This window comes from Rousettus aegyptiacus, unplaced genomic scaffold (assembly GCF_014176215.1).
Source record: "Rousettus aegyptiacus isolate mRouAeg1 unplaced genomic scaffold, mRouAeg1.p scaffold_m13_p_1, whole genome shotgun sequence".
In the NCBI taxonomy this organism is placed as follows: domain Eukaryota; kingdom Metazoa; phylum Chordata; class Mammalia; order Chiroptera; family Pteropodidae; genus Rousettus; species Rousettus aegyptiacus.
In genome coordinates this window covers 176,734,782-176,758,461 of record NW_023416284.1, presented here as the reverse complement: position 1 = coordinate 176,758,461, position 23,680 = coordinate 176,734,782, and the positions used below count along the sequence as shown (strand labels likewise).

Here is a 23,680-nt window from a genome sequence, read left to right as displayed (position 1 = left end):
TTTTCCAGGTTGTTACAAGGTCCCCATATATCAGTCTTTTTATTAGCTTCATTATAACATGGTGATGATGGATTCAATACCATACTTTATATATTTTCCTATTGATTGACAATGATAGTGTATTAAAGTTTTATTTTCCCCATGCTATGGCAAGACTTGTTGAATTAACATTCTTCCACATTTATTGGTTTACATGAATGTGTTTTTGTAGGAAAGATACTTAGAACTGTTGGGCAAAGGGGATGGATATTTAAATTTTTAATAGTATCATCAAATTGCCTGCTTAAAATTGGCTGTATCGGTTTTATGCTCAGCCCAACAAAGATTGAGGATGTTTTTTTCTAAATTCTAGAAATCATGTATATTTAAGATTTTTTCCAATCTAGTGCAATAAAATATTTTTGTTTGAATATGTATTTCTAAAATATGATAGAAGCTGAGAATTTTGTATTTTTTCATAATTTCCTGGGGTTTTTGTTTGTTTGTTTGTTTGTTTATTATTCCGTTGTGTTGGTGAACATTTCCTAGTTCTTATGAAAAGATCTGGACCCAGATATCGATCTAGTTTTAGGTGGCCATTAGAAATCTCATTTTTATCAAGGTGTTGATGGGCATTTCTTAAATGAGTCTATAGCTCATCTTTTTATTGTAGGAAGTCCTATTTATTTAATTTTAAAGATCTAATTTATTGCATATATTCTGTTAAAAAATACAGCAAGGCCATGGCAGGTTGAGAGTTAGATAAAAATTATGATTGCTAATTTGTTGGCAATTGTAGACTTGGGAATGTGCAATATTTATGTCGTGGAGGGAGTGCAGCATGCTGAATAATTCACGAAGCATTACGAGACTAGAAGAAATGAAAAGTGTAAGTGAATCAATAAGTGCATAGCATTACTATTATTATTTTGTTGATATTGGTAGATTTAGGCCACTACTAAATGCTCTGGTTTCTCAAAAAATATATACAATATGGAATTCTTTTTAAATAAGAATACTGCAAAGAAATGAAAAATAAATTACTTAGATTACACCACTCCAAAATAATATTTTCCCTTTAAATAGAAGGTTGTATAGCTAGGAATATATGAAATAGAACATTTTGTATCTTTTAAAAATTTGTGTTATAAAATATGTTCCTAACTAAACCCTTGAGAAAAAACTACAGTAGCCTGAACTCATAAGCCAAGTTTGATTTTTCAACAGTTTGTTTAGTTCTGTTTTTGTTATTGATGTTTAGTTGGAATTCATTGCCAATCAAATGGCAAATCAATAGAAGACATGACATTGTCAATTTTTCTTTTACATAAAATTCTTCAAGGAATTAAAAATGTCTCCAGCTTAGGAATACCTGTCAAGCACTAGCTAAATATTTTACTGATTAATATAAAAATCCTGGCTTAAAAATGTGTCATCTCTATTTTTTTTGTGTGTGTGTGTGAAATAAACTCACATTTTAAAAATTATAGGCATAAAACTTTAAAGTTGCTAAATTCAATGATAGCTTGATGGTTGCTATAAATTTCAAATGAACAACAACATAAGATATATTTATTCATATATTTAGAATATCCAATGTAGTTGCCCCTATTAGCCAACTGGATAACGGTACACATCATTTCTTTTACAAAGAATGCCCTAAGTAAGGAAAATACTGTGAAACCAAAGGTCTTAGGTATCAATAATATAAACTTACTCTGTTTCTGGAAATGTTTAGACTGACTGCAGAATTATGAATTAATTTCATTATAAAGTCTGGCGGAAGACCTCCCTCAGCACCTAGGGGACAGGTAAATAGGTAGGGGACAGATCTCTTTGGTTAAACATTTATTCTCTATTTAAACTTTAGGTGGTTAAACAAGCTTGGATTGGCTGTTGTCCACCATGAAACCACTACAAAGGATGAAGGTATGTTCTCTTTTAAATTTCCAGCAAGAATGTTAGAATAGGATGAGAAAATGATGTCAAGTTCTGTGCATAGTTTTGTCCTAATGAAACATACTTTGGCATTTAAAATTATCTGAAAATATGTAGAGACATACTCATACAGACTCACTAGTATGGAATAGAGCTTCTGGTGCTGGCTATGAATGCTTTTTGCACTTCGCCCACACGTTAGCAGCTGTAGGCTTCGCTGACATCTCGAACAATTGCCAATGCAAATGTTTTATTGCCCCACTTACTGGATTCTTACTCATAGGTATCATGATCTAGACAGATAACTTTCATCCTACTATTTCCTCTCTGATATTTTAGTATTTCCACCAGCTGTGTGCTAAGAATAATTACCCTAAGTAGTATTAGGAACCTAAAGGTCAGATTGGGACACAGGCCATACTTACAGCTTTAGCTATAGGAGTCTGATTCTTAATGATGCAAGTCATTAATACTGAGAAGGAGGCTTTAGGTTCCAGGGTCACAGAGCTGATACTATTTCTGAAATGCTAAGTCAAACCTGGGACTTGGAACTAGGGAGTAATGTCTTTGGGTAACAAAATCATCATACTTAAATTTAGAAATGGAAAAGTGGCAATTTCATTTTAAACCGTGAAGAACGATGGCACGGTGCTGTGAAATCGGTGTCCTAACCATCTCCGTGCTCCTCTTTTCCATAAAATTAGCACCTATTGTCCATTCGAGATACATTTATAGATTGTGAAGAAAAAAGAAAACTGCACAAAACCCTTCTCCTTTCCCTGATAAGTAAGGGCTTCCATGACATGGTCTCGAGGAACTTTTCAGCTTCATTATTTTAAACCATATCTCTTAGGGGACTCCATATATTTAGCTCATCCTGTGCTCTTGGCCTGGTACCCACATCACTCTGTGTGCACCATTGTTCACTTATCCTACCAACTTCAGCTCATTATGATTTCTTTTATCAAAATTAATCATTGCTGATTTTATACTCCCTTAGTATATGACTCACACTCCCTGAGGAATTATTTTATTTTGCCTGAACTATGTTAGTTCCCTTTCCGTGTGTTAAGCTCTCCGTGAGGGCAGAAACCCTGACATGGCCATTCATCTTCCCCTCTTACGTAATCCCTTTGCACCAGGTAGCTCACTAGATAAGTATTTTCTGAATCGGGTTGGAATAGCAGTCGCCAGATGGGAAAAAACTCTGTTCACGTGTGATGGACTAAGTGTCGATGGCGTCGAGACATTAAGCATTTTCATTTCTGTTACAGAATGCTACAGCGAGAGTGAACAGGAAGATCCTGACGTAGCCGTGGAGACAGCACACCCTCCTCACTCTGCGGGGACTCTGTCTCCTTTGGTATGTGCTGACGCTATTAGCCTGTTGTTCATCGATCAGATGCGTGGACATCATTCCTTCCAAATGGGTTGAACCTACTTTGACTGTTCAGTTTTTAGAACAGGTTAACTTAGGGTACTTGCCAAAGAGCAAATGCAATTCTCAGAGTGCTGATTTTGAGCCTTCTTCATAGCAACTCACTGGTATGAAATACTCAGAGTATCTGTGCATGACCCACAGAAGTATCATGCTCTGAGCATCCCTGGTTATGCAACGGGCTGCTAGGTGATAGGTCAGTGCCGGCATTGGCTCATCTTATAATGTTTATCGATACCTACTTGTTCTCAGAAAGAATTGAAAGTGCCTTGCCTAGGTGCACATGCTACAACAACGTAAAATGAATGTAAAGGGGATGAAGGTAATAGCATAAAGAGAAAATTAGAGTCAGAAAGAGCAGGAAGCCAGGAATGGGGTTAGTGCATTAAATCTGTACATGGAATGATTCTACATATTCAGTAGAGAAAAGTCCAAGTTTATTTCTAAGTTTTGGAAACATCCAGAGTGAGTTCAGATTATTAATGGATGTTAAGACTATGTAGAGTTGCTTTATATTTGGATGCTCATTATAATATTGGCCCCTGGAAGGAGACAAGCCGAGGACTTCGGTGAAGTTGGTTTTTACGGTTTGTACATCTACCATGTATGTACCAGGACTTATGTAGGTGCTTTAATTATATAATCATTTACCTCCCTTAAGTAGTATCTCTGCATCTCACTGATGGCTAACAAGACCGAACATCTTTTCATGTTTATCGGCCATTTGGATATTCTGTTTTGTGAAGTGTCTGTTAAGCCTTCTGTACGTTTTTAATTGTCATTATTATTGTTTTGGATTTATAGAATTTATTTATTAATGTATACATTAGTCATTGACAGTTAAAAGTGAGGAAAATCTTTACCACTCTATGTCTTTTATTTTTTAAAAACTTTATTTCATTGTTTCTTCTCATAAATATTTATCTATCTATCTATCTATCTATCTATCTATCTATCTATTTATTTATAGGCAAGGCAACCCTTGGTTGACCTCACAGATTGCAAGGACCTTGTTAGCTTATAATCCCTTATTTTTTATTTTTTACGCCTACAGCACCTGGTCTTTCTAGGTGGTCTCCCATCCAAATACTAACCAGGCCCGACCCTGCTTAGCTTCTGAGATCAGATGGGCTCAGGCTTGTTCAGGGTAGCATGACCGTAAACAAAAATAGATATTCTTGATGTCAATGTGTCATATTTATCCATCACTTCCACTGTGGTTAGTGCCTTTGTTTTTTGTTATAGAATTGTTTCCTCCCCAGGTCACAAGGAAGTAAATATTACTATCCTTATTTCATGGATAAAGAAACTGAGGTTCAGAGAGGTGAAATGTCCTGGTCACATATCCAGTTCTTACTGTATTTCCCTTTATGGCTTCTAAAGAAGTCAAGAGGGTCTTTGGTAGATGTTCCTTCTTGATTTAATAGAAAAGCATATGTTTTTGTTTAATTTCTTTCTGTCTGTCTCTCTCTCCCCCCCATCTGTCTTTCTCTCCCCCTCTGTCTGTCTGTCTTTCCTTTCTTTCAGTTTTTTTCTTTCCTTTCTTTCTGTTTTTGTCTTCCCTATTTTAACCTGTAACATACAAAGATTTGAATTGTTCTCCCTCCTTTCTTCCCTCTCTCTCCCATTACGCCCCATAATATGACTTTTTTAAAAATTTATTTTAGTTCTAAAATACTGTGATTTTCTGTTTTGTAATGGCTAACTAGTATCACAGGTTACTCACAGCATTGCCAGATACCTAGGACTATACTTGATGAAAAGTAAAAGCAATTTGACTTGTCTTCTTAGACAAAGGATCGTGGCTCAGTAGTACAATGACAGTCTTACGTGATGTTACAGGAGAAGCTCAGGGAATGCTGTTTCAAAACAAGTAACTAAGAGTGCTTATGTGACCAGAAGTTATGTCAAAGAAGTGGGAGGATTCTTTAGAATTCAAATGCTATTTCTTAGAGTTCTATGTTGAGCATTTTTTTAGAAGGCCACAAGGCTAACATTTTTTTTCAAAGAAATATATTAGAAATAGATAAATATTGAACAACTAGATTTTATTTTTCTTAAAAACAGAATATGTTCCTCCTACTTGCATATTTCCCAGGCAGATTTTGTTTTTGTTTCTTCTTGTTTTTGAAAAACAGACATGCAAGACACTCACTTAAAATGACATTTAAGCTTTTTATTTAAATAGACAAAATTCAAAAAAGTCACGGTAACTTTTATGCAGAGTGTGAATCAAGTTGCTGTTTCGGCTCAATCTGGCATAGGTTAGCCATGACTGAGTGACATAAACCTATGTGGGAAAAAAAAATTTACCCCCCCCCCACAAGTTCTTACTTAAAAAAAAACATCTTTTGGGCAATGAACTTTCATTTTGGAATGTTGAACTCAAAAGTATAAAATCACACTATTCAGGAAAATTATCTCAAAAAAATTTTAAACCTTGACCTAAAAATTTAATTTCATATCCAATCATTCTAGTGACTAGAGAGTAAAAACAGGCAGTAATATTTGAGCATCAGACCAGTTTGGACCTCTACTTTTGATGGCTGAATCCCTGAGTGAACAAGAGGTTTTTGTTTACATTCCTTCTTCTTGAGAAAGCTTTGCAGGATTGATAGTGGACAGGACATCCATTTTATTCACAGGTACATTAGAAATGGGAGATTTTTGACAGACTTAGTAAAAGAACTCAAAATAGGAGTCTGTAGGTCTTACTTTGGAAGATGATTTATAGAAGTCACTATCCATGATTCTTTAAAACTCACAAAAGAGCAAAAAAGGAACCAATGTCATTCACATTTAAAACCCGATATTATAAGTTACAAAGTGATTTAAGAGCAATAAAGATCATTGAAAATCTGTTCTACATATTTTTTCTCTAAATTTAATTTTTAAAAATTACTGTCTGAAAACTTGATTTATGCTTATATACTTATTAATTTATTTAATGAAAAATTTTGAGAGCCACTGCTGTAAATATTCGGGATACATCAGTGAACAAAAAAGACAATGATTCATTTCTTTGTAGAACCAAACTTCTAGTCGAGAGAGACTTATAAAGAACAAACAACGTAAGTAAAATATCTGCTATGTAAGTAGAATAAGTCGAATATGTCAGAGTGAGTGAGGGGGGTGGGGAGTGCTGGAGGTCATGCTGCAGCCAAAAGTAAGGGAAGCAGGGCAGGCCGGAGGGAGAGCCGAGGTCTGAGAAAACCTGAAAACAGGTAGAGTCAAGATCTCCTTGGTGCATTGAGGATGATGCAAGGAAGTCGTCGTGGCTGCAGCAGGATGAATAAAGCTGAGAGTAGCAGGAAATGAAATTACGAGGTAGTGGCGCTCATGCCATACTGTGAGCCAGGTAAGAACTTTGATGTTTTGAGTTGTTGAGGGTGCCTCGGGGAAGTTTGAGGACAGGAGTGATGGGACGTGATCAATTTTCATTTTGAAAGGACCATTCAAGCTACTGTGTTGGGGAGACCTTGGGAGGTGGGGCTAGGTATAGAAGCAAGGAAATCTAAGGGAGGGTATGCAATGGTCTAGTGTGAGAGAAGGTGGTGATTTAGGGCAGGCCACAGTTGAGAAATGGAATGATCATATTTTTAATAGAATTGGAAGATAGAGCGCCCATCGATGGAGCAGATATGAGAGAAGCTGAGAAGATAAATATTTGTAATCCTAGCTTCAAGAAACTCATGCAGACCATTTTCACATGTCTGTCCTCAAATTTCGATACATTTCAGAACTATAATTCCCTTATATCCAAATGATGAAAAAAAAAAACATATCAGCTAAAGCAAACCAAAAGAAGCGATAAATAAAAAGAAAAAAAACCCAAAAACAACAACCCTGAAAACTGTGGCCCGTTGGCCAGAAGCAAGGGAGGAAGTCTCTTAAACACAGGAAGTGATAAAATCAATTTTAGACATTAAAATTTAATCCTAGTAAGGATGAATCTTGCATAGCTGTTTACCGAAGCCACTTGATCTTTTGATGCATGTACTATGTAAAATAATAGAAGTGCTTGCAAGTGAGATAGTTGTATTGGAAATGATCCGCGACTACCCATTTAAGGAAAAGGTAGAGAGAAAAATTCATGCCCCCTCCTCAAGATGCAAAAAAGTATCATCACCTCTGTGGTTGAACACCGAACTGATTTTAAGATTATGCTAAAATTAGCCTTTGCATTCTACCCTCTTACTTTAACAGTTCATCCCCTCACCCTACTCGTCTAGCAGTTGGTCACAAGATATGGTGACTGTCCCACAACCTTTCATTTTCACTGCCACTGTCCTAGTTGGTGCCCACAGTAGCTTTGGCCTGGGTTATTGAAATAGCAGGCTTTTTCTTTTTTCATTCTGTGTCTCTTTTCTCCTCTTAAAAACCACTTCCAAATTAGTCTTCCTAAAGTATAGTTCTGATCATTTTGGGTCACCTGAGCAAAACCTTTCAGTGAACTCTCCTTGTTTATCAAATTAATTCTGGACTCACCGACGTGATATTTAAGGCCCTTGGGCTCACTTCAGACTGCCATTACAGGCGTTGCTGATTCATCCTTTGTCATCGGCCTGACAAACTGCCTGTCATTTCCTCAACGCTCTTCAGATTTTCCTTCTTTTGCACCTAGAATTATTTTTTTCCACTTGTAAGAACCACTCGCCACCCTCCTCCCCCCCTCCCCCCAATTCTTCCTTCTTAATATCTTTCAAGACTGGTTCAAATGTTACGTTCTTCATTCAAGCTCCCCTAGGCCTGTAAGGCAGGTCCTGCCCTCTCCTGACGTCTTCGTGTTCTTATAGTGTGTCGTTTTTTTGACACCTTTTTCGTATTGTTGTCGTCTGCCTTGTATTATAGATTTTGTTTATCTGATTTATTTCTCTAATTATTAAATTCTGAAAGTCAGAGGCAGTGTCTAGTATCTTTTTCTTTACCCATAACATTTATGGCTGCGCCTAACACATATTTGGAACAAAATAAATATTTATAATGGACTGATAAATGGGCGAGTGGGTGGTTATTGTGACTTTATCTCCAACTTCCACAGATTTGTTGCTCTGCAGTTTTTCCCTGGGTGAATTGGAAGTTACTACTTTACATTCGTCTGGGACTTTCATGCCACTATGAGAAGGATGGTTCCATGTGACTCTCCCATAAATTCTATTTTAGTTTTGCAAGCGAGGAAGTCAGGTTCTAGAGAAGTAAATTTAACTGTCCTAAGTATCATTTGCAAGCTTAAGCTTACATTTTACTAAGATATTCTTTTATGTTATTTCATTTGCTCCTCTCAATAAATCTGAGTCAGTCAGTCAGGTAGCTAATGAGTATTTTTGCGTATGGACCACGTACCAGGTAATGCTGCAGATAAGGGATGTTGAACTGAAATAGACAATGTCTCTTCCCGTGAGCATCTTAAGTTCTAAAGAGAGGAAGAGGCACAATACATTTGTGTTTCAAAGAAAATAATCTCTAGTACTGATAAGTGGTGTAAAGGAAAACATAGGGCATCAATGTTAGGGAGAGGCCAGAGTTGAGAATGGGAGGGTATTGGTTCGCCTACCACTGCCAGGAAAGAGCCTACTGAGGAAGCGATATTTGAATTGAGATCAAAATGATGGGAAGGAGGCAGCCAACAAACAATCCACAGAAAGAGCCTTTCGGGCAGAAGGAATGGGAGATTCGCTCAATGAAAGAAGACCAATGTGGTGGGGGAAAAAAGAGGGGAGGGTAGACAGAAGGAGATGTTTCTGGAGGGGTAGCTAGGGGTCTATGTAGACCTTCTCAGCTGTTAAAGGCTATGGCTATTCTTTTTTATATGTGTAAGGGAAATTATTAGAGGCTTTTCAGCAAGGGAATTTTGTCATCTGTTTCATGTTTTAGAAATACTGTAACTGTTGTTTGGAGGGGAGAATGGACTGGGGTGGGGAGGAGGATGGGAAATCAGTAGAATAAGACTTGGAGGTAAAGTGGATTCTCCAAGGTCATGGATACTAAGGATTGGAGTGAAGAGTGAGTCTTTTGCTAGTTCATTGCCCAAGGTCATGCTGAAGGTCAGGCACAGAGTAGGGAGTATACTATACAAGGTCGTTGAATTTTTAGGGTAATTCTTCTACTAGCATGTGGTAGAAATACAAACAATACTTTCTAGGGCTTAACAGCAATGGGCTGGTTTGCTTTTATTAATATAACCAATAAAAGGAAAGAAAAGCTGTGCATGTTCCTTTTTTTAAATTAGTTTTGTTATATTTGGTCTTAAATTATTCTTTTATCTTCCATTTTTATATGTTTTGACTAATATAGCTTAAGATTTATATACTGACTCGTTGCTTCCCAATTACAGGCTTTCGGTGGCCATTTAAAATTATTTTTCTCCATGTCAAACTTCTGTTTTTAAAACAATAAAGAAATAGGGTTTGTAGTTAATTAGCATTTGAACTATGCTTCTTCAACGAATAAAAGTGTTTCATACAGAAAATGGGAGAAAGTAATATTGAATTTTTAATGTAGTCATATATATAGTTTCTTCATTAACACTAAGATCTTTAAAATGCCTCTAATTTTCTCATTAAAAAATAAAGTATTTAAATCCCAAATGTTCTGAAATGAGTGAAACCATCTACAATTATCAGCCTCTAATAAACAGAATAATAATTTTGATTGTGATCACGAGAACAGTTTGTGAGAATCTTTGCAGCCAGTACCAGCCACTTTTAGATCCAAGGATTAGGATAAATCATCCATAGCAACGTACAGGGAATTTCAGGCTGCTCTTCAATAAGGGGTTGAACTACTCAGGGCTGTTTTTCTTCACACCACTGACTTTCTAGTTTGCTCTTTCTTGGCCTTAATTTGTGACGTGTCAGGCACAGTTACAACAAACGGAAATGCAAAAATGATTAAAAACAACCTGTTCTCAACTCACCGACAAAAATAAATAAGTCAATCAGCAATTACAGTATCAATTGACGATTAAAATAATAGTCCACTTGGTATGCTAGAAGTAAACTCAGGAGCACCAGTCAAAGGTCCCTGCCTCACCCTGACGCCCCCAGAGAAGGCTTCTGGGAGGTGCTGGCCCCTGAACTGACACTGGAAGAATGGACTTGTGTTGACCACACAGGGGTGAGACTATCACACCTTTCTACCTTCATTCGATTTGCAATGGTGAGTTTTATGAGTATCTTACATGGATGGTTCACAGAAGACACTGAGCTAAAAGTTCTTTGTTTATAGCTGTTCATAGCTACAGAATGGTAACAATGAACCCTGACTTGGCACCACACTACCCATCAAGCACGTTCCCATATCGAATAATCTGTAACGGTGCCCCAGGTCCACTTAGGTTGTATTTTGTCAATCTCTCTTCTAATGAAAACTCTCTCTGACCGGATACACACAATCTTTTTCTCATTTCCTTTTTCCTTCTCTACAGTTTTTCTCCTCATTCCTCCTCTTCCTTTTCCTTCCCCTTCCCCTTCTCCTCCACCTTCTTATTCTTCTCCTTCTTTCTGGCTCAATTTTCTTTTCTCCACTTTAAAATCAAATTTATACATATCCTATGGTGTTAGGAAAAACTGGATTGAAAGTATTTGCACTGTTTTTGAGTACTGCCACTCACAGAGACCTCTGATGTGCATTTAACCTGTCTTTCCTTAGGCCTTTAATCAGAGTTTTCAGGTTCAGAGGCTTAAGGAATGTGTTGTAGCAACTGTGTGTAGTTTTCTGCTCAAACAGCCCATTTGTTAATTTGCTGAAATCAAATTAGAGAGTATCAGCAGGGGCAACAGGAAATGCTCGTGCTTGGTCTCTTTTCAGAAAAGGAAGCTAACTGATCATATGGAAGCCAAGCGATTTACCAAAATAGCTCACCATAGAAGAACGTGTCAGGACTGGGCCTGAATGGGCATTTTTGTTAATATTTCTTTTGTAGGTTCTGTGTTGAGTAAACTGTTCCTGGCATTTATTTGGACAGTCTGGGGAGGGGGTGTGCATTTTTTCCTCCACATAACTGGGGTTTTATTTAGTGAATTATAGGTCTTTCTTTGATCTCTAAGTTATTAAATGGTTGGAGTGTTTTAAGGAAACTGGTTCCCAAGCTTTTATGTCTTTGCAAATATACTATTATTTAGAAGATCTGTGTGACGAATTAGTATTTTAACTGGAAATTTCAATGTCATGCTATTAAAAAGTGGATTCATTTATTATTTAACAATTCATGTCTAGTATGCAGCAACTTGGCATGCATTGGTTACATACTGGCTTTTTCCATCAGACCTCAGAGCTTAGAACTTACAACATTCTTGGGAATAATTGGTTTGAAACAAAGTCAGCCATTCTGAGTTAGTTGCAATGATTTTGAGGTTTCTCAGGAGAAAATCCTAATTTACCCTTTGGCTTCTTCCCTCTGGGAGTTCCCTCCCTCCCACATCCTTGGAGTTTTGGATGCTTGCAAGTGACAAGAGTATTCCGTAGGATGATACAATGAAACTAAACCATAAAATGCCTTCTCTGTCCTATTTGCGCTTGAAGACATTGGGCAACTCAGAGAACACAGGTGTCTAGTTTTTTTGGATTTCACTGACCAAGAAAATGAAAAATGGAGGACAACATATTATTGCCAAGTCATTATTTTGCTATATAGGATATTAAAAACAAAATAACTCCAAAGAGACAAAAGCTAGTATCTACCATCACCATTTTCCAAAGATATTTTCACGTCAAAATGTAACAAAGATGAAATCTCAGAAGTCTGAGATTTCAAGACAAATGAAGTCTTTCCCAAGAGAGGACTATTGGTGGTGCCGCATTGATGTCTGCTCCATCAAAGCATCAAGATCGGTGAAACTTTTGCCGAGGATTACCGTTTACCCTTAAACCGTATGTTACAATCTGCTTTAGGAAGCTCATACACTATTAGGAAGCTCATACACTATCAACCCACTTTTCATAGTCTGTGGTGCAGTTTTTGATTTCTCTCTAATAATTAATCAGGAGCCTGAGAATGTATCTTTGTCTTCTTTGGTGAAAGTTTCTTAAAGTTTTTAAAATATTGAAGAGAAATGACAACATTATTTAACCTAAGTAGTTATGAGCTCATACTGGTTATGTACGAAGAAATACGTGAAAGATATTTGAGGATTAAAATAGGTGCGCTTTGCCCCGCATTGCTGATCTCCACTCACTTCGTATGATTTTGCTTCCTATCTGGCTCTAGCTTTTGCTTTCTTTCTCTTAATCACCTTTCTTAAGAGTTTCTGCTTCATCAGTGAGAATTCAGTGATAGACTGCAATCTCCTTTTTGTTCTAACAATCCTTCGGTTTTCCAAAGAATTCTCCCAAGAGGCCTTTTAAGTTTCTGGAGAGCACTGAAGAATAGGGTAAATCATGCTATGGAGCTTTTTCAGATCCTAGAACAGTGAATTCAGTTACACGAATTGGTTTTTAGAAAATGGTATCATCATAATGTCTGTCATACAGATACCTAAGGTGTTTTTTCTTTTGACTCTTTGATTACTGGCCACTTCTTGAAACACGGGGGTACCTTTATTGAATACAAAAAGTGGAGAATGCTGGTTTAATCATGATTTATTTTATTCTTTTTTGATTTTATTTATGCAAAATAGGCACAGCAGGCATCTTCATCTTCTCTGAAATCAAATGAAACATCATGTTCTTTCTCTTCCCTGGAAAGTACAATAAAGGCATCCAGCAGTTTGACCTCCTTACCTAAAGAAAGACAGTCTTGGATCAACATGGTTAACAGTTCCTCCGCTGCGGAAGATGTGGGACAATCTATAGCAATCGCTGTACAGCTTCACTCACCTGCACCCTCGGAGGCAAACAGTTGCAAGGCCCTGGAAAACAACTTCGCCATGTCAGAAAGTGGATTTTTGAACTCTTTATCTAGTGATGACACTTCCTCACTGAGTAGCAAGATAGACCATCTTAGTGTCCCTGACAAGTCTACTGGATCAAAGATGATGGACAGAGGTAAACCAAGAAATCTTTTACTCTTCTTTAGAGAATGAATATTTGGTGTGGTTGTGGAACTCTAATGTTAACTTGTGAAAAGAATGTTAAAAGTCATGAATGATGAATCAGTAATTGGGTGGTCAGGTGCAGCTAAGCCCAGGGGCTGCTTCCATAGAGATGTTTGCATTTGGGAAGCCAGCTTTGAGGCTAATCATGACCTCTTACGAGCGTCACTATGAGAAATGACTATGAGAAATGATCATACACTGATATTTTTTCACCAATCTGAGGAAAGGCTTGTCTCTTTTTGGCTCCATGTGCTATGCTCTGGAGCTTGTGGGGATATTTATGACGTAACCTCTGTGGTTCCAAACAAATTTAGAGCAACCACCTTTCCTGGGCCATGACCACGGATGAGGTTTGGTTGGTCTAGCTAGTGGGTTCCTGAAGGTGCCCGTGAGGGTAACAAGAAGACAGACAATTGACATACACTTTGGAGAAGAGCACAGAGCTTTTAAACACAAAATAGAGCACAGTGTATGTTTTTGGGGGGAAAAAAATGAAAAAAAAAAAACCCATACACATTTTAAGTCTTAGCAAAGGAAAGAGTTAATAGAGTCTAGAAATTAATTAATAATGTGCGCTTTCTTAGTACTCTATGATAGTTGGTCCTTGTCTTTTATTCAGACTAACTTTTCTTTTATTATTAGTTTCGGTCATGATGGGTCTTTTCTGATGGTCTGTGCCTTATTCATTCTAGTGTAGAACAAGCTCACCTGATATGAGATTGAGCAGTGCGAAGATGATGAGTTTGGTTCGTGTCTTTTTACGGTGCTGTCGAGAGAAAGCTAACTAGCTACATGCCCATGATATTTAGTCAGAGTGGTAAAGTTTTTTTAAGTTCTCAAATCTTCAGATGTACCTTATTAATTTAGTACTTGATATCAGGGTAATTTAGGCCAAGGATTACAACTGTGAACCCAGTTGTGTGTGTGCATGTGTGTATGTGTATGCATGTGTGTGCAGTATTCTAAAGAGTCTAAATACTGAGGCTGAGAGCTCATTCTCCAAGTCACCACAGTTGTCGCCTCTCCCTGTGGCCTTCCCTGAAGATGTTTCATGCAGTTGAGTTATCTGCCTGCCTTCTGGTGGCATTTTTACTTGACGCCCCTAACTCAGGCCAACAATATACTGTACATTTTAAAAAAAGTAGAGTGAATGAAGCTATTGGCAAAATGATCTACTTCTATTGGTGAATGAGATGAAATATGGAGAGCAATGGAAGTCATGCCACTGAGAGATGTGGAGGGGTCAAGTTTTGACTGAGGAACGGGAAATGGCAGACGCATGCTGGCCTCTGGTGTGTGAGGTGCTGTTATGTAGCAGAATGGCCTTAATTTGCATCTGCTCAGAAGTACAAAATTGAGGCCAGTGGTACAACTAAAAAGAAGGTAGTTTTAGGTTCAGCATAGAAAACTTCCTTTTAACATTGAAAACATTCAAAAAGGAATGTGCTCCTTGGGAAGGAATGCATTCCTTGTCATTGGAGGTGTTACCTCACTCTGAGACAATCATTTTCATTGGCTATTAACTGGATATCGCATATTGATCATAACCTTTGTTCCCACAAAGACACACGGAAGAGAGAATTTAAATATCTCAAACTTGATGGCCTCTAACTCCATCCTTAGAAGATCATTCCAGATACACGACTGGTGACACTAGAGAAAGTAATCGAAAGTACCACATCTCTTCTTTCACTGCTAAAAACTCATGATCATTGGGCCATAAGGTAGAACAGCTTCATATACACACCCACAAGAAACCCACACCCGCAGCACACGAGGATGAAAATGGCTTCGAAAGCAAAATAGAGAATAAGATTCCATTTGCATTTCTTTCCCAAGGGATAACTCTGCAGATTGAAAGTTTTGTTTAGGATGACTAATTTGAGAGTCATAGGAAGTTGTGTGCAGCTTTTGCCCATGTCTAAATGTCACTCTTGGGATACATGCATTGCAGAGCCTGGCTGGGTACTTGCAGTGCTTTGAATCTAAGAAGGAAGATGCCTTGTATTTTCAAATTTTGAGTTAACTGCAGAGTGCCCAATAGAATCTGTATGCTTCTTCAAACAGCTTGATGCGAAGATATTTCTCTCAGTAGAAATAAAGAGAAAATAAAAGCATTCTTCTCTCACTGATTTATAGGCTGTTACCATATGATACGAAATTTTTTGCTGGTGATTTTCTTCTGCTGCTGAGGATTTGGTTAAATTCCCAGAGGAGTTAAAACTACATAAAGTCATTGCTATGGAAACAGCTACCTAGTCTTTGCTTGTGTTTCTGATGACCAGCTTTAGAGAATCAGATTGTGTATTTTGCCTTTTTTTTTTTTAACCTATATGTGTTGGAGAAGAAAGTTGCTTTTTATTTTTCTGGCTTTTAAAAATTACTTTTTTCTGCCAATTAAAAAAAGAAATAAAAGCCCTGAATTTCCTGTGACCGAAATATCATTCAGGATGTTTTCATGACAGGGACTGATAGAAGTTTCAATATGGCTCGAAACAGGAGTTAAGATTTTAAATTAAGCCCCAGGCTCAAAATTTGTTTGCTGGAGAAAGAAACTATTCCAGAAAATATTCTTAAAAATTAATAACTGAGCCCTGACACAAGCAAACAGTAAGAAATATAGCCTGCTTTTTATTTTGACAATGAGAGACATATTTTGCAGTTTGTATGCAATTAAAATTGTAGTTGCTAGAATTCTATGCTGAATCTAAATATCCTTTTAGCATTTCTACCCTGCTGTGTAAACTATTAAAAAATTCGAAATGTTAATTGCCTTTCCACATTGGTAGTTTCAGGATTCCAGAGCCTCGGAGCTCCCTGGATTCTTCAGTCTCTCTATAAGGCATCGGGGAAAAGAGGTGATTGGGGTTAATGAAATGTTTATCTCAGTTTTTCTCTATGCTATACTCTTTTTTTTTTTAAAGAGGTTATTTGGCCCATGACTTATGCCATTGTGATGATCACTAACGTAATATGTCTCTACTTAAATATAATAACAACATGGAGAAAATTTCACTATTCTTACTCCATGAATGGAGTGACTATACCCAGGATGGTGAATAGCTAATGACCACAAATAAGATGAAACCCAATTTATGCAAACATATTTTTCAAGTACAGGTACTTGAATTCAAGTACAGCCAGAATTAATCTGGGAATCATGTTGAATAAAAAGCATTTTTAGTGAAGAGACAAGCACACTAGAACATGCATGACATCTCAGGAAGTGGCATAAATGAGCCAGATTTTGGGATTTAACAAATATCACAAAAATTTTTTATACAATCTGAGTGCAGAAAGTACGGATGCTGCATTATTTTAGCTAGCTACTTCAGAGGTTGCTATAGGAATATTGTGGCACGTCTCTTTAGGAAGAAGATAATAAAAAGAAAAAGTTGAATACTGAACTCCATTCAATTTAGCATTATTTTTATTTTTGAGTACCTGATATCTATTCAAGTACATTGTGGTAATAGGAATACAGAGATGAGCAAGATACAATTTCTAGTCTAAAACATTTTAACATCTAATAGGGAGAGTGGGAGGAATAAGATGCACTTAACCAAAGAAAGCAGAGTAAAATAAATGCCACCAGGAGATACTGGAGGCATTTAAAAGTGTGCGGGGACTCAAAATGTGGACAATCGCAGCAAAGTGATCTAAGTGGGTGGTTCTGTGTGTAGAGAGAGGAGACGTGGGGAAGATAGAAAAGTTCGGATGATGTTGGAAAACTGGGCTAGTCATTAACTTATTTCAATAGATGATGGATGGCCGCTTCCAACCAGAGTCATCATAAAATGAGCTACACTTCAGAAAAATTGTTAACTTTCAAATGTAGAGTAGAAAAGAATGAGAGGAGATTTATTCTCTTAAAAATATGGACGTCAGAAGAGTCGGGATGCTTTTATAATAGCTGGGGTGTCAGTGAAAATGGAAAGTGAAGGAGAGACTTGGAGAGTTCTTCAGCACGCTTATCAAGGTGAAGACTGATCTCGATCTTCGTGTCTCTATCACTTAATTTAGTCCCTAGAAGATTTCCTATTGATTTATTTGTTTAAGCTATAATTTGAGAAGTGATCTGAAAATGAGAATATTTACTCCTGGGAAAATCTTGGATCTATAATTAATAATCTCAGTCACTGATGACCCAAACATCTACTTCCTCTGCTCCAGGCCAGGTGGCTAAAGATCCCTAGAGGATGGCATGAAATAATACTGATTAGATTATCTGTAAATGTGTCCAATATAATTAGTTTATTTTTAGTTGTCAGACCTTTATCTCATCTTTTTCCACCTTAGTTCATATTACTTCTCCTGAGGCTAAGGGTTAAATGGGAGATAGTGAGAAGTCACTAAGGCAAGGGTTTTGAAGATGATGACAAGTATAATCTAGATTTTGGAGGTATGTAATCTCAGAGGGACATCAACAGATTGGAAGATGTAAGGGGTTTAGGGAATTGGAGGTCACAAGTAAAGATACATAGTTTCAGAAGAGAGAGAATAGGAAAAAGAGGATCCTTGTACTCAGAGAGAAGTAAAGTTATAGGTGAATGTCTTAGATGTTTAACAATCTGAAGAATGGGAGCAAGGGTATTTAGAATGGTCTGCTCTGGGTGTCAGATAACCTAGGTACACCTCTGCTCGTGGGCACAGGAGTTCTGCCAGAACACTGAGTTCATTCCAGACCAAACCTGCAACTGTCATGACAAAAGCAAGGCTTTGAATTCAGTCATATTCGACATTCCTTTTAATGCTATGCTACAAGAACAGTGTTTTATCAAAATTTTTGAACAATTTCTTTTTGTTTATGTAGAGTATAGAAAACAGCATTGGGAGACAAAATAAAGTTTATTTTCATATTTGATAGTAAAGCCATTTCTAAATCAGTGGAACCTGAGCCCAAGTGAGGGGCCACAGGTTTATCCCCTCGTTGGTCTGGCAGTGATGCAGAAGTTCTTACTGTGTATATGTGGCCAAGTGGACATGGATGGTTTTAAATGTTACCAAATGGTCTTCAATTTTATAACTTCTTGCCTTTGATTCAATGCTTGGCTTTCTAGTTTTCTTGTGACTCTTTTCATATTTATATACTTCAGCATATTTTTTGTTTCATGGGGAGCAGAGTGGGCATGAGATGCATAAGAAGAACTGATTGGAGAACTCAATAGCAGATGGTTTATGTGGCCACTAGCGAGTCCTGCAAGGGGTTTGGATTTTGTTCCAAGCGCAATGGGGCGTTTTCAGAGAAATTGAAGTCGAGGAGTGTTATGGTATGTTTTACATTTCTAAAAGATTACGTCACTATGTGGAGAATAGATATTAGGAAGATGAAGTAGAACAGTTATGTAGCTGTCAAATGAGCCAACAGTGAAATGGTGATGGCCCAGACTAAATTGGTAGCGATGGGAGGGGGTGCGGGGCAAATATACAAATTTGGGATACAGTTAAGGATAAAATATAAGAATGTTCTTGTCTGTTTTAGTCTATTTCTAGGCTCTCAAATATAATGCCCTAACACACAGTGGACGGTCAAAGAATATTAGATGGATAAGTTGAATAAATGGATGGATGAAATGTGAAAGAAAGAGAGGAATCAAGGATAAACCAAAAGATTTTTTTTAGCACATTCAGTCCTCTATAGCATTAAATATACTTGCAACTCTATGGGATTATTATCATTTCCTGGGAAAAGATTTCCTAGTAGGGATTTAATGACCATATTTAAATACATAACTGTAAATATGTACCTCAGGTCCTTGCATAATATCATTTTATTCAATGTCATTTCTTTGAAATGTTGATGAGATGCTATAGGAACTTAATTCTTGTTTATATCAATTAGCCTATGGTAAAATTGGTTTCATTATATGTTTTTTACTAGCAGTTCCATGAACCTATCAATAATGTTGAGTGAGGACTTACTGTACATTAAGGATTTTCTGTAGGGCAAAAATAACGATGCTATGCAAGTGATTATAGATCACAGTAGACTATAATAGAAACAAGGAAAAGAGAGCTCCATCTTAAAAAGGCAAGGGCGTTAATCTGTTCCAAACCTTCATTTTCCCCTTAGTGAAACCGAGACAGGGTCACTTCTTTCTTCCTCTCGCCTGACTGCTCTTGTCCTGTAGTTTCCCCCTTCCCTATCCCACCTTTCTTATGAATCTTCATTTCTATATGTTGTCCTGACCACATGCTTTTGTGTGTGTGTGTGTGTGTGTGCGTGTGTATCTGTGTGCATAATTGCCAATGCTTTTTGTCTTCCTAGGATGTCAGCAGATATAGAAACTTTATATCTATATTATATATTTCAGCAAATCCTGGGTGCTCATATGATTAGAAGAATACATTTTAAAAACAAATGGAACATTTGTTTTGAGAATGTAAAGCTATGTATCAGATGCTTGGGCAATGGACTCAACCTAAGATTATTTCAAAAAATGACTGCCACAGAAACAATGATAATAAAATAAAAGAACAACAATAAAGATCATCGAATAGAGTAGGTTTGTTATCAATAAAAGCAATAATATAGTAGAAGAGTATTGAGTTGCCTTACTTTAAAGAAACATCAAACACCCAAGAGAAAATAGGTACATGACTCAGTAGAGAATGTAAATCAGCTATGGAAAAATAAGGAAAATTAAAGTGTAACTACTGTTTTCTCAGACTTACAAGAGTGTGGGTAAAAATACCAGCTTTATACTTGGATGCTCTATCTGACTTTCGATCTGTATTTTCTCTTACAGAATTTTTTTACTTGCCGTATATTTTTCAATCGCCTCTTTCCCAGCTAGCATTCTCCCAACATTGCATTCTCTGTTTTTAAGCACTTATATCTTTGCTATATAGAGGGCCACAGCCTCTCACAGCCTTGACTCTCACCTTCTGCTCCCGATTTGAACTGGTTATTATCCTCAGGTGCCCAGTTCAAACATCCAAGCAGAGAATCTGATCATCCAGACTGCATGAGTTTCCTGTCCTACAGTCTGGCGCCCTGTGGTCTTGTGAGAACAGAGTTTGACATCTTAAACATGGGCACCTCCAAAGCAGATGCTCTGGGTAGAGCTTTTTCTCTTGGAAGACAAGAGGAATCTGAGCCTTGACTTGGCCAGTCCAACCAGCTGCCATCTCAGTGGCTATAGATCATCTGATTTGAAACCTTTTTCATTAAACTTTATTCAAAATGTTTAAAGCAGTGAGCTTTGGTCAGAACCTAGTTTGTCTCTTCGTGACTTTGGTTGACATTTTTAATCTATGTCTTGACATTCTTTCCTTCACGTCAAGGTTAATAACATTTTCCTCATAGGCTCGTTACGAAGATAATGACCTAAGGTTGGTACAGCAGTTAACACGGTGCCTGTCACATAGTCAAAACTCAATAATCTCCATCAGCAGCGAGGGCAGCAGACACAGGCAGTCTCTCTCAAAATTATACTGTGCCAATGTTCTTGTGTTGATTATATCTTTACCCTTAAGATGAGTTATCCAGATTTATCTTAGTTGTATCAGTTAAATTTACTGTCATTATGATAAAAGTTTTTTTGCTGAGTTGTACAGTTGTCAGGGTCACTATTTAGAGAAAGCCTGTATGACGCTTTTGATCTGTTGACATCAGGTGCTGTATTAAATAACATTCGTCAAGTCTGAAAGGCCGCACTGAACATTCAAATAACTATGGAGTTATTTCTTCTCTTTGTAACAAGCGCCTTCTCTGATCTTTCCTTTCTCAAGCACTTAGAACATTGTACAGAAAACAGGGAATTCTGTTTCTACCTAAACCTTTCCATGTGTTTCATGTTTGGGAACTAACATCATTTCCTTCAAACATCATTTAGACTTTCCCAATCTCTAAAAATTTTACTTTTAAATTTGAATATGAAATATGGTGTATGAATTCCCCTCTTGTCTCCTGAAGCCAGCATTTATGTTCTAAAGAGAAAATGAGAGCCGCTTTCTAGAAAGCACAAGGAAACACCAAAAATAAGATAGTGGGGGAGGCAAAGTTAAAAATACAGCCTTTGAAGAGAGAATCTGCATACAATGTTCTTGACAGCCAAATTCTGGGCCTACTGGAACATGCCCGATCCGTCAGAAGCAAACAATAGGCTGGAATATGTAGGAGGAGGAGAGGGAACAGCACAGCCATTTGGCATAAACTTGGAAAGGAGTGAACCTGGAACCATTAGTTCAAAACGTTTTGTCTCATTTGCTTATGTCACCAAAAAAGATCTTGCTAAAAAAAAAAAAAAAAAAAAAAATACCGTGTCTTTCTTGTGTATGAAATGTTAGGTTGCTGACCTGAGTTTTGAGAACGTTTACTAATCCCACCCCTTAAGATGGCCTGAGCTAGTCTAACAGATGTAAATGGTCACCAGCATTTACTTCAAAATCGTGCCAAGTCCACAGAGGAGATAGCGATGCTATCGAGCAGGGATTCTGGAATACTCCTTTGAGCAAAGCCATAAATACATTTAAAAAATATATATAAATCAGATGTGGCACAGAGAAAATAGATGCTGCTTTTTGGACAAGTCCCAACTTTTTTATTGTAACTCCTGTCCCTTTTTCTCCCCAGTGAGCTGAGGCTGGTGTTTCATGACAAACTGATGGCGAACAGTCTAGCCTTGCTACTCACAGTATGGTCCATGGACCAGCAGTTCTAGCATCACCTAGCAGCTTATTAAAAATTTAGAATCTCAGCACCGTCCTAGACTGTCCGAGGCAGAATCTTCATTTTAACAAGATCTGTGGGTGATTTTCACCTATGAGAATAAAATTTGAGAAGACTGGGTTAGAAGCCCATGGACAGCATAGTGTGGAAATAAACTTTTATTCTTAAGTCTATTATCGATTTACATTTGGGAAAAATTACTTAACTGTTTTCCAAGAATCTCTATTTTTTTCTCGTCCATAAAATAAAAACAGTTTTCATCTTTTTCGACAAAGCACTTAGGCTCAATGAGATAGTCTCTAAAGTGCCTTCTGTAGGGAAGGGAATTAGAGTCTTGATATTTTATGTAAGACTAAAATACACTCTTGAGAGAAAGGATAACAATTACATTGGAAATAGTTGACTGTCTGACAAAATTCATTTATTTTGTATCAGAAGACAAAAGAGGTGGAAATAATTAACTTGGCTTCTGTTTCCAATGAGAGAGAAACCAATAATTTTTTTCTACCAGTTTTTTTTTTCTCTTTTGACAATCTGGTAAGAGAAATAATCTTGTGTTTTCTAATATGAAATTATAATTTAGACAAATATTTACATAAAAATATGAAAGAGATTTTTATAATATTTATGGAGAAGCTCCTTAAAGGTACAGAGATAGCCCTGTAGGGTTGACAAGCCAGCATCAGTCTCTGTGCAGCTATCTGGAGGGACTCTCTCTTTTTGCCTTGGGCTCAGGTTCAAGCCTTGTTTCTTGTGTGCTTATATCCTTCGGGTCTTTTCCCCCTGTGATCCTATTTGTCATCTACTTCCATTATTATTAGATGCTCATTTTATGGCCCTGTGAAGACCTAAGCACCAGCCATTTAGCAGCAGTAAAAACAATACAAAACCCTTGGCTAAGCGTGGACATGGTTGGATCACAAGTATGTCCCCTGAGTATCTAGCAATAGATAATGAAACAAAAGAGCCAATAAGGGTATTTTTCTTGACTCCTCACATTATTATTTTATTGTCCTTATGTTTGTGGGTGATTCTGGAATCAGATTCTTAGAGGTCAGGCATAGAGGCTTTCAGTTTCCTGTTTCCCCTAAGCAGAAATGATGATGGAGAGGCAAGGACATAGTGGTGACTTGCCTTTCATTTCCCCCCTATTTCCAACAGCTTTAACTTTAACTGAACATACTCACTATTATCTCCACATTCTAAATGAATCCAAATAGAGAGTGTTTGATATTTGAACATTATTTGGTCCTATTTTAGGTGAATTCTGTATTAACTTTCAGTAATCTTAATAGGTCCGCTTTACTTAGTGTCAGTTTTAAAGTTACACATCTGCACACATGCGTGCGTGCGCACGCGCACACACACACATACACACACACACACACACACACACACACACACAACTATATTCTCATTGTTAATATCCCAAAGTTTAAGTCAGGGAAAGGAATGTGTGTGGGGAAGGGAGATAACTTCTGATATTTTTAACAAAAATTAATATATAGCTATATAAATATATTAAACAATTATGAAATTATCCTAAAAAGCAGTCCCATTTATTTTTATTTAAGGAATGTACTTTAAGGCACATTATTTCAAGATTCTAAAGTTTTT

At 37.1% G+C, this 23,680-nt stretch overlaps 1 protein-coding gene and 1 pseudogene across 11 annotated transcripts in view; one reads left to right on the top strand and one right to left on the bottom strand.

Annotated features, from left to right (window-relative positions):
* IPCEF1 (interaction protein for cytohesin exchange factors 1) overlaps positions 1-23,680 on the top strand; it is a 140,649-nt gene that overhangs the window by 100,757 nt on the left and 16,212 nt on the right. For all 11 annotated transcript variants that reach the window (XM_016156326.2, XM_016156322.2, XM_016156328.2 and 8 more), the window contains 3 exons: positions 1,850-1,908; positions 3,192-3,280; positions 12,973-13,339. In XM_016156326.2, coding sequence (XP_016011812.2) covers positions 1,850-1,908; positions 3,192-3,280; positions 12,973-13,339 — 515 coding nt within the window. The remainder of the gene's footprint in view (positions 1-1,849; positions 1,909-3,191; positions 3,281-12,972; positions 13,340-23,680) is intronic.
* LOC118604735 lies at positions 4,401-4,519 on the bottom strand (annotated as a pseudogene).